This window comes from Gouania willdenowi, unplaced genomic scaffold (genome assembly GCF_900634775.1).
Source record: "Gouania willdenowi unplaced genomic scaffold, fGouWil2.1 scaffold_311_arrow_ctg1, whole genome shotgun sequence".
NCBI lineage: Eukaryota > Metazoa > Chordata > Actinopteri > Blenniiformes > Gobiesocidae > Gouania > Gouania willdenowi.
The window spans coordinates 240,201-250,430 of record NW_021145072.1 but is presented as its reverse complement, the minus strand read 5'-3'; the positions used below and the strand labels follow the sequence as shown (position 1 = coordinate 250,430).

At 40.0% G+C, this 10,230-nt stretch overlaps 1 protein-coding gene across 1 annotated transcript; it reads right to left on the bottom strand.

The window, feature by feature from the left end:
* Positions 1-5,845: 5,845 nt before the first annotated feature.
* LOC114459415 (E3 ubiquitin-protein ligase TRIM21-like) lies at positions 5,846-7,714 on the bottom strand. Its single transcript, XM_028441671.1, has one exon. It carries the CDS (start codon positions 7,530-7,532, stop codon positions 5,940-5,942), a length of 1,593 nt encoding a protein of 530 aa, XP_028297472.1. The 5' UTR covers positions 7,533-7,714; the 3' UTR covers positions 5,846-5,939.
* Between the last annotated feature and the right edge of the window lie 2,516 nt (positions 7,715-10,230).

The window sequence follows — 10,230 nt, the reverse complement described above, 5'->3', positions numbered from 1 at the left end:
GTCTGATTTTTTGTATCAATTGTGAAACCGTAGGTGGTTCAGATTTCAACCAGCAGGTTGTTATAATTTTTCTTGCAGTCACTAGAAGGAGATGCAGCAACAACCTGTGATTGTGGGACAGATCATCTGGGAATATGTTCAGTAAAAATGTTAAAGGGTCCCGGGAAAGGTTTGTTTTAAGTAGCTTTTCTACTAGTCCTTTAACTTCAGTCTGAAAGTGTTGCAAAATGAGGCAGTCCCTAAATATGTGCGTTCGATCACCCACAATTCACAGTTCCTGCAGCACTCCAGCAGAGTCTGTTGTAGAAAGGTCTAGTTCACCCAATCAAAAGCTTTCTCAGCATCCAAACTGAGAAGCATCAATGGAATGTTCTTTTTTTGTGTGATTATTTGGAGATTTAAGGCTCTTCTGACCTTATCTGTTCCTTGTCTCTTTGCAATAAAGGAGAAGGCTGATGGGGGCAAGAAGACGTGCAGAGTGTTGGATCTTTCCCCTCCTTGTGAATAACACTAATAATGGCTTCAGACCATGACCAAGGGGGAACACCTTCTGAGAGTGCATAGTTATAGACCTTATGCAGAAGTAGAGTCAGCTCTTTTTCAAATGCTTTGTAATATTCTCCAGGGAGGCCATCCACCCCTGGAGATTTGTTGTTGTTGAGTTTAAAAATGCCTTTTTTGTAATTGGGTGTGTTATTTGGTCAGCTTCCTCCTCGGGCAGTTTCCTCAGATTAATTGATTTAAGGAGATTTTCAGTCATTTTTATCTTATTTGGGCAGTTTTCTTCACTATAGAACTCCTGGTAATAATTGGTAAATGCCTTTGTCATATCCTTCGGCTGCAGCATCATATCCCCAGTACTTGCGCATTGTATTTTATGCACTACTCTAGCTGAAACGCTAATAGGTGGCTAGCCCTGTTACCAAATTCATAATATTTTTGATTTGTGAATCTCAGCTGCCCATCTGCTTTGTAACTTAATAAGTTGTTTCATTTTTGTCTATAGTCTGTTTTAGTCCGTTCAGTAAGTCATCCTTTTGTGTTGTTAGATATTCTCTCTCCAATTCCCAGATTTTGTTTTCCAATTCTAATTGTTCTGCAATTCTCTCATTTTTTAATCTAGAACCAATTGAAATTATGTTTACTCTTAGGACACATTTGGCTCCCTCCCATAATATTGTTGGAGACACCCCATCCTTATCGATCAATTCAAGATAATCAATAATGCCTTTTTGTAGTTCTTTTTTAATAATTTCTTTATTTAAAATAGATACATTGGCTCTGTCTCCAGTATTCCAAGTTGCTATTTGGGCACATCTTTAGTGTAGTATAGTTGATACTGAGATATTGCGAGAGCAGCCAGAGCGAGCGTACAGAGAGCACAGAGAGAGAAAAGGAAACGGACATGGCAGCTGAACAGAAGTGTTAATAAAGAAAACATAAAACTGAACTAAAGGACTGTTTTTTTAAACAACACAACATTTAGTTTCAAACAGACTGGGGGCATGATCTGATATATTACATTGAGTGGCTCTAAAGGAGTCCGCTCCAGACATTAGGAACATATTCAACCTTGAGTGGGTAGAGTGAACCTGTAAGAAGAAGGTCAAATCTCTCTCTTTGGGATCTACCAAGCCTAACTCCCCCATCAGTGTTAAAAAAGCAGGGAGTCTATCAATAGGTGCTCTCAAAACAATTCAAGTCTCCTCCTATCAGGATAATACCTTCTGCTTTATCTGCTATCAATGCTGCCATATTTCTGCAGAAACTTAGGCTGTGCTCATTTGGAGCATATAAGTTGAGCAGAGTTATTTTAATACCCCCTATACTTCCAATTTCCATCACATACCGGCCCTCTTTATCACAGACGTTTTTTTCATGACAAAAATAAATAGATTTATTGAAAATAATTGTGATGCCCCTCTTTCTCCCATTGTTATATGAGGAGCTATATTGCTGGTCAACACATTCTCTTCTCAGCTTCAAGTGTTCCTTGAAGCTGAGAAGCTAGTTCATTGCACAGTTTTAGTTGGGCACTTTTCTCCTCTTAAAAGGGCTACTCAGCCCTTTAACATTATAAATAACACAGATTAGATTATCCATCCAGTTATATTATTCATTTTGTAGTTTTATTATTATTATTCATTTTATTATTATTATTCATTTTATTATTATTTACTATTATTCATTTTAACCGTGAATTGTTTCACGCACTCATCACGAAAAAAACATTCATTACAGATAATAAAGTATTAGTCCATTTTCAATCTCAGGACATAAAGAACATTAACAACTGAAAAAAAACAAATGAATAGAACAATGTGTGCTTCCACCACTGGCGGAACAAATCAGAGCCAGGCCGGGGGCGGGGCAAATGAGTTATGATGATAACATAATATTACAACATACACATGCCCACAACAGTGGGGCTTACAAGCTTCGGCACCACGGACAGCGACTGTCATTTTGAAGTTCATCAAACGGAAATAGAGTATAACAAAACAAGAGAACAACAAAAACATTAGACCCCGTGGTCACTAATATTAAAACAACACAAATTCAAAGCAGTTCAGCACCACAGATAGCGATCGTATCATTTTAACACCTACTTTAACCATTTCAACTCGGAGCCTGTATCAGTAGCTATAAAGTTTAGTAAAATTGTTCACAAACACTATTTCAATATGAAGTACTATAGACCAACTCACCACTATATGAAGGGTATACGACGAGTCTTGCGCTCTGCAAACTCGTCCACGATGCTCTGTGTGTCCATTTTCTTTGCTCTCTCATTCTCTATGGACAACATGGCAAGTCCACTCAGTCTCTCCTGCACCACTGCTCCTCAACTGGTTTTGAATAAGTTTTAACTTGGAGAATTAGTGGGGCAACCTATAGACCCATTTAAATGTGGACAAACATGAGACACGTGACTGACGTGCGCATGCATACTCAGTGCAGAAACCATATATTGAATTACTTCCGGCGCACAGGTAACAGTGTTAGCAAACAATGGCGTTCTTCACCAGGTCGCTGCAGGATCTGCCGCTGATAACGGTGAACGATGTTATTCAGATCATTCAGACCATGTTGAAGACACCCACGTCTATAAAGGATAAAGGGTTCTAATCATTTTTTATTTATTAGTATTTATTTTGTTTCCTCACAGGAGTTGAAATCTAATGTTTTATGAAAAAAAAAAAAATCATATTTCTAAAAAAAACGGAATTAAAAGAAAAATCAGTGTGGAAAACAAGGAATTCGGGGGAAAAAAATGATTTTATAGGTCCCTAATTATTGCAATATACAACTACACAAAAATAATTATTTTTTAATTTACTACTTTGTATGCACTCATTTCATAATACTTTTCAGATAAAAAATCATCATATTCCTATCTACCTATAAAAGCAAGGGAGGTCTGGATGTGTGTGTGTGTAGCAAATATCTCACCGACGCGGTGCCAGTTCGACCTGAAACTCGGTCGACGGGTTCCAAATACCCCGAGTGTGTGTATCTGTTATTTTGGAGTAATTTGGTCATTTCCAAATGTTTATTTTAATTTTATTTCACTTCTGGACGGCCCCGAAATGAAACCTATTGAACTTTTGACCTCAGGGTGTGAGGGGGCGCTAGAGCACCATCTGTTGAGAGACGACTTCCGGCATCTATTTTGAAGGCGAAACAGATGAACTGTGAATCAACTGCTATTCATCCACGTTCGAAATACCCCGAGTGTGCATCTGTTATTTTGGAGTAATTTGGTGACGCAAAACGGTCAAAACATAAATTTTATAATTACGGCTCCCTCAGTAAGAGCGCGCCACTTCCGGTTCCGGGTTCATGACGTCACCGTGTCACCGGGTTAAAAAAAAAAAAAGTCGATATTAAAAACGTTTTTGTACCGCTAAAAGTCATTTAAGTTAATATTTCATGGTTATTAATATTATTCCTGTGATTCCAAACTTCCTATAAATCTCTGGTCAGACTTCACTTCCTCCTTTGTATCCATGAGCGTGGGCGGTGCCTGTGCTGATGGTCATTACCATATCGCAAACATTCTGCTTCTTCAGACAGAGGAATGTAACGTTTTTGTGAGCGGATGGGTCTACTATGATTATTGTTTGTTCTGCGCAACGGTGAGTGTTTCTTCTCATATTCTACTATGTGCTAAGAAAGATGCTAGCAGCTACAATGTAAACAAACACACACACACACACGGCTGATGCGCGTGCGTGCGCGCACTACATCGAGATGTACATGGTGAACTCACACAGAGCCGTTGAGAGAGATTTGCGACATTGGTGTTGCAAAACCTTGATTTTTTGTGGTACTTTCGGGTCTCTGTTTTTCACACACACACACACACACACACACACACACACACACACACACACACACACACACACACACACACACACACACACACACACACACACATTATTGTTATTGCTATTCTTATATTATTCTTTTTTTTGTATTATTCTTTTATCTTATAGTTACTGGTATTCTCATTGTATTATTATTATTGCTATTACCTTATTATTTTGTTGTTATTGTTTTTATTGTATTATAGTTAATGGATCTTCATTATATTATTTTGTTATTGTTATTGTATAATTTTACTATTGTATTGAAGTTATTGCTATTCTTATAATTACCATTATATATTTTTTTCATTATTGATATATATTTTTTTATTATAGTTACTGGTGTTCTCATTGTATTATTAGCATTGCTATATTATCATTATATTACCTTATAATTATTTAATATTGTTTACTATTAATATTGTTTTTAGTACATTATTATTTTGCAATTATTACCATTAATACCATTACAACATTACTTTTATTACTGTTACTACTTTCACTATTAATATTATATCACTATCAACATATTTATTATTATCAGGGCTCTACACAAACTTATCCAGTGGTTGCACTGGTGTGACAAACTTTCTCTGTTCGTCGAGGGGTTGTACAGCATAGACATACATGCTGATGAATAGTTGACTTAACTGGTTACCGTAGTTACCGTGTCTCTCTTAACAACCTGCGATGTTTTATGTGCAAGAAGCTCGCATGTGTGATAGATAATGCACGGAGGAGATGGCTGGCTCACACACACACACACACACACACACACACACACACACACACACACACACACACACACACACACACACACGCGCACACACACTCACACACACTCACACACACACACACACACACACACACACACACACACACACACACACACACACACACACACACGCACACACACACACACACAGTATTTATAATAAAAATATACCAATATTTATACAAAAAGTACACAAAATAACAACAGAAATGCATAAAATTATACAAAAAGGCTCAAAAAACACACAAAATTACTCCAAAATACATACATTACAGAAAAAATACACCAAACAACAACAAACATATGAAAATGACTCAAAATACACATAACTAAATATTTATACAAAAATACACAAAATAACAACAGCAATGCACAAAACTACACTAAAAAAGATACAAAAATACACAAAAAGATTCCAGAATCACGCTGCAATGGCAACAAAAAACTATAATTTTACAAAAAATGCACAAAAACACAACAGAAAGATACAAAAATACGCAATTATACCCCTTATGCTCCCACATGAATGCATACTTCCGACGGGCACTGTACTAGTTTTACTAACCACTAACACATTTTAACTGATCATAAAACATGTAACATATTTTTTTAAATCCACTTTTATTTCATCACAATCCAAACACCAAATGTGAAACTTCTTTAATAAAATGTTTCCTCCCACTGTTGAGAATCATACATGTTAGGTTGGATGGAGTGTGTAACCAACCTGGAGAAGTGAATGGTTGCAGAGAACCATTGAATCTATTGTTGGTGAGACTTCATCATGACACTGATCATTCACTTTGATTGACAGGACAGATGATCAGAGGTGCTGAGTTTTTACCACCATAGTTTAAACCAGGACTAAAGAATGGGTGTAGTTTATGAGTGAAGCAGCAGTGAGTGAAGGAGTAGATCAGAGCTGCAGCATCTACATCATAAAAGGAGACCACACCCTCCTCATAGTCCACAAACACACCCACCTTCTCAGGAACACACTTCAGATGAAGAATAACTGAAGGATCTCCACATGCTTTATACACATTTCCATCTCTGAGTGCCACAGTCCATAAACCATTCTTAGGAGTCACAGTAATATATTCCTTCCTGTTGATGGATTCTTTAACCACTCCTAAATCCCACTCAGTTTTTCCTTTAACCTGAACCTCAAAGTAAAATCTACCTGAACTGAAACTCTGCTTCCCTAAAACATTAATATATTTAGAAAATCTCTTTGGATTATCTGGAAGGTTCTTCCACACGTCACTGCAGTAAACTTGTTTTCCATCATCAGACAGGACAAGGTAAGGATTAGATGTAAGAGGATCAAGAGTCACATCTACTGCAAACTGCTGCAGCCTCTTCATCTCTAACATCTTTATCTTCATCATCTCGTCACTGAGTGTGTCCTCCAGCTGAGCCACAGCTCTCAGCACAGTTCCTTCATATGATGATGGATGGACCATGACCTCTGTCCAGTCCTTGGTGGCTGGAGGAGCTTTCAGGGAGCAGAAGTGTTGGAGGAGGTGGTCTTCAGAGTGGGAGAGCTGCTCCACCTCAGAGCTTCTCTTCATCAGCTCAGAGATTTCCTCCTCCAGCTCTTTGATCAAACCTTCAGCCTCTCTCTCTTCTACTTCCTGTTGCTCCTCCATTGTCTTCATCAGCTCCTTCAGGCCTCTCTGAACAAGCTCCATCAAAGCGGTGAACATCTCCACACCTTCAGCTTTCGCTCTGTCTGCTGCTTCCTTCCTGAATCTCACTGACTCTCTGATCTCCTCCAGCTTCTCTCGTCTCTTTTGGATCATCTGCTGAAGATAAACTTTCTTTTCTTCAAACAGATATTCTCCCAGAGGGACTAACTGGTGACTCCTGTGCTCCAAAACAGAACACATCAAGCAGACATGTGTCTGATCGCTCAGACAGAACAGCTCCAGAGGTTTGCTGTGCTTTGGACACATCCTGGTTTCCAGGTTCTCCACAGGCTCCACCAGCTGATGTCTTCTCAGGCCTGATGAAGTCAGATGAGGCTCCAGGTGAGTCTCACAGTAGGAGACCATACAGTCCAGGCAGGACTTCAGGGCCTTCACTTTGGTTCCAGGGCAGACGTCACAGGGAACTTCTCCTGGTGCTGCTGCTTTCTTCTCAGATTCACGTCTGAACTGAGAAACCATCTCACGCATCATAATATTGACCTTCATCTGAGGTTTAGTGCTGAACACCTGATTACACACGGGACACCTGCTGGTGGTACTGGTGTCCCAGTGTGTGCTGATGCATGTTTTGCAGAAGTTGTGTCCACATGGTGTGGTGACTGGATCAGTGAGCACCTCCAGACAGATGGAGCACAGGAAGTGATGTTCAAACATCCCACTGCAGGCAGGAGACATGTCCACAAACTGAGGGACAGAGACAAGCAGCACATTAACAGGACACTCTCATTGTTGTGGAACGTTCCTTTACTAATGTTTCTGAGTCCATCTCACTGAGATCACCTCTAGTATTTAGCATTGATTCAGTCCTCCTGTAGTAATGTGGACAGTCGGCTGTGCCTCAGCAGCTGAATGTAAAAGTGCAATAGTTTGAATGTTTAATGGATTTCAGGAGAAATTTTTTAAGTAAAAAATTATTTATGATTAAATTATGATGGTTTGTTCTCTGACACAATAGAAACATATCTAATGAATACATATTTAATGAACAGTGAGAGTAAAGTCACTGTAGATCACATTAAATCCACAGTTGCTGTTACTTTATTTGAAAAAATGTTTTATTAAAAAAGAGAAATAAATTATTTAAGCAGACATTGAACCATAATGTTTTTCTTCTTCCTTTTAATTATGCTTTAAAAGTTATTAACTCTGATTTTAGTGAAAATATTTGGAAAACAGATAAAAAAAATATTAATCCGGAAAACGTATTTCTCTATTGGTACTGTAGCTTCTTCACATAGCTCAAAAACCAAGATGGCGCCGCGGATGGTTGCCTCGGTACTGCGCTCTCTCATAGTTGTTACGTTTTTCTTCTTTTTTGTAGTTTCTTGCTCCCCTTCTCTGGTCTCTTTCACCAGAGAATAACTATAAACGTAGGACAGTCCTCTGCTGATCTTTTTTCTGTTCTCATTGAACCAGAAAGTTATGCGGAGATGCTCACCGGAGGAGCTGCAGCTCTCTATGGAATTTGCAGGAGACGCCGCAGACGCAGACGGGGTAAACGAGCAGGCGCGCTCGTCAAACTGAGGCAGCGGGGATTACGCACTGCGCTTCCATCCATTCACCTGGCGAATGTCCGCTCTCTGGCAAATAAAATGGATGAACTGCTGCTCCTAAACACTAGAAACTCTGACTTTTGCAGATCCGCCGCCCTGTGTTTTACTGAAACCTGGCTCAGTGAACTCATCCCGGACAGCTCTCCACATCTACCGGACTTTCAGCTCCTCAGAGCGGACCGTGTAAAAGAGCTCTCTGGGAAGACGAGGGGAGGCGGAATATGCTTTTACATTAACCAAGGTTGGTGTACAGATGTCACAGTGTTGAAGCAGACGTGTAGCCCTAATCTGGAGAGTTTTTTCATAAACTGTAAACCGTTTTATTCTCCGCGGGAGTTTTCCTCGTTTGTCATGGTCGGTGTTTACATCCCACCTCAGGCTTGTGTAACAGAGGCGTTACAGCACCTGGCCGACCAGATAGCAGACGTGGAGAAAAAACATCCTGACTCTTTGCTTATCATTCTCGGGGATTTTAACAGAGCAAATCTAACCCACGAACTCCCTAAATACAGACAGCATATAAAGTGCCCGACCAGGGGTGCTAACACACTGGACCACTGCTACACTGTAGCAGTGTGTGCCACACATATCACTCTGTTCCCAGTGCAGCTTTGGGGCTCTCTGATCACTGTCTGATTCACCTCATCCCAACCAACAGGCAGAAGTTTAAATCTGCTAAACCTGTAGTAAGGACTGGAAAGAGGTGGACAGAGGAGTCAAAGCAGGAGTTACAGGACTGCTTTGACTGCACTGATTGGAGTGTTTTTGAAGCTGCATCAGACAACCTAGATGAACTGACTGACAGTCACTTATTTTTCTCGTTTTTTTCCCACACCACCGGTTCACTCCCCTGTTCAGCCTCTTACTCTGACCTCACACTAACGCCCATCTCTGTCTCCTCGCCTATTCGCTTATCCCCGGTTCCTCCGCTGGGCAAGCCTCCTGCCTGCGGTAGTTAAATGGCATACCTCAGAGAGCCGTGGAGGAGCAGCATCGGTTTCTGGGTCGGAGCGGAGCGTGTCCGTGGAGACTGCATACCGGATTGTTCGAGGCCCTCACCAGTTGCGTCCTTACTGGAGGAAGTCCACCCACTCACGGTGCCAGTCATTGCCGCAAATAGTTTTTAGAGCTGGAAACAGTCAGCCGCAGACCCACACATTACCGCTTCCTGGTAGCTGCAAAGCGTCGGTGACGTCAGACGCACACCGCACGTACACGTCTGACCAGACACTGGACTGTCCGTGAGTTTCTTTTGTTTTGTGTTTCCTTTATTTCATATATTATTATTTACTGCTGTTATGATATTGAAGGAAGTATGTTAAAATAATATTGAATATGTTTATTCTAGCCTGCTTTGTGCAGTCAACTCACACTTCCGCCTGCCGTCTGTGTGACGTCATTGACTTTTTTTTTGCAGTACGTAAAAACGTTATGTTTAATATTTTTATATCTCATGTTGAAAGAAAGAATATGATTTCAAACACAGTTCTGTTTATTTAGATACGCTGTGGAGCAAGGAAATTGGGGGGAGTGAGAACTTCTGACTCCTCTGGACCTTTGTGGATGTATTTGAGTTGTATGATGTGTTTTGGAGAGCAAAGGACTCACTCACATGTCTGTGTGTATATTTATTTGGTGTGGACAACTTCAATATACTTGTAAAGAATTACATTTCCTGAGTGTGTTGTTTTTTTTTCAGTCTATATGTCATATGTAACAGGGTGTATGTCTAGGAGCATATGTCCTAGTGAGGTTTGACATTTTAAAGGAAACTCATCGACTGTACAGACAAAACAAAATTCATACTAATACAAATATCC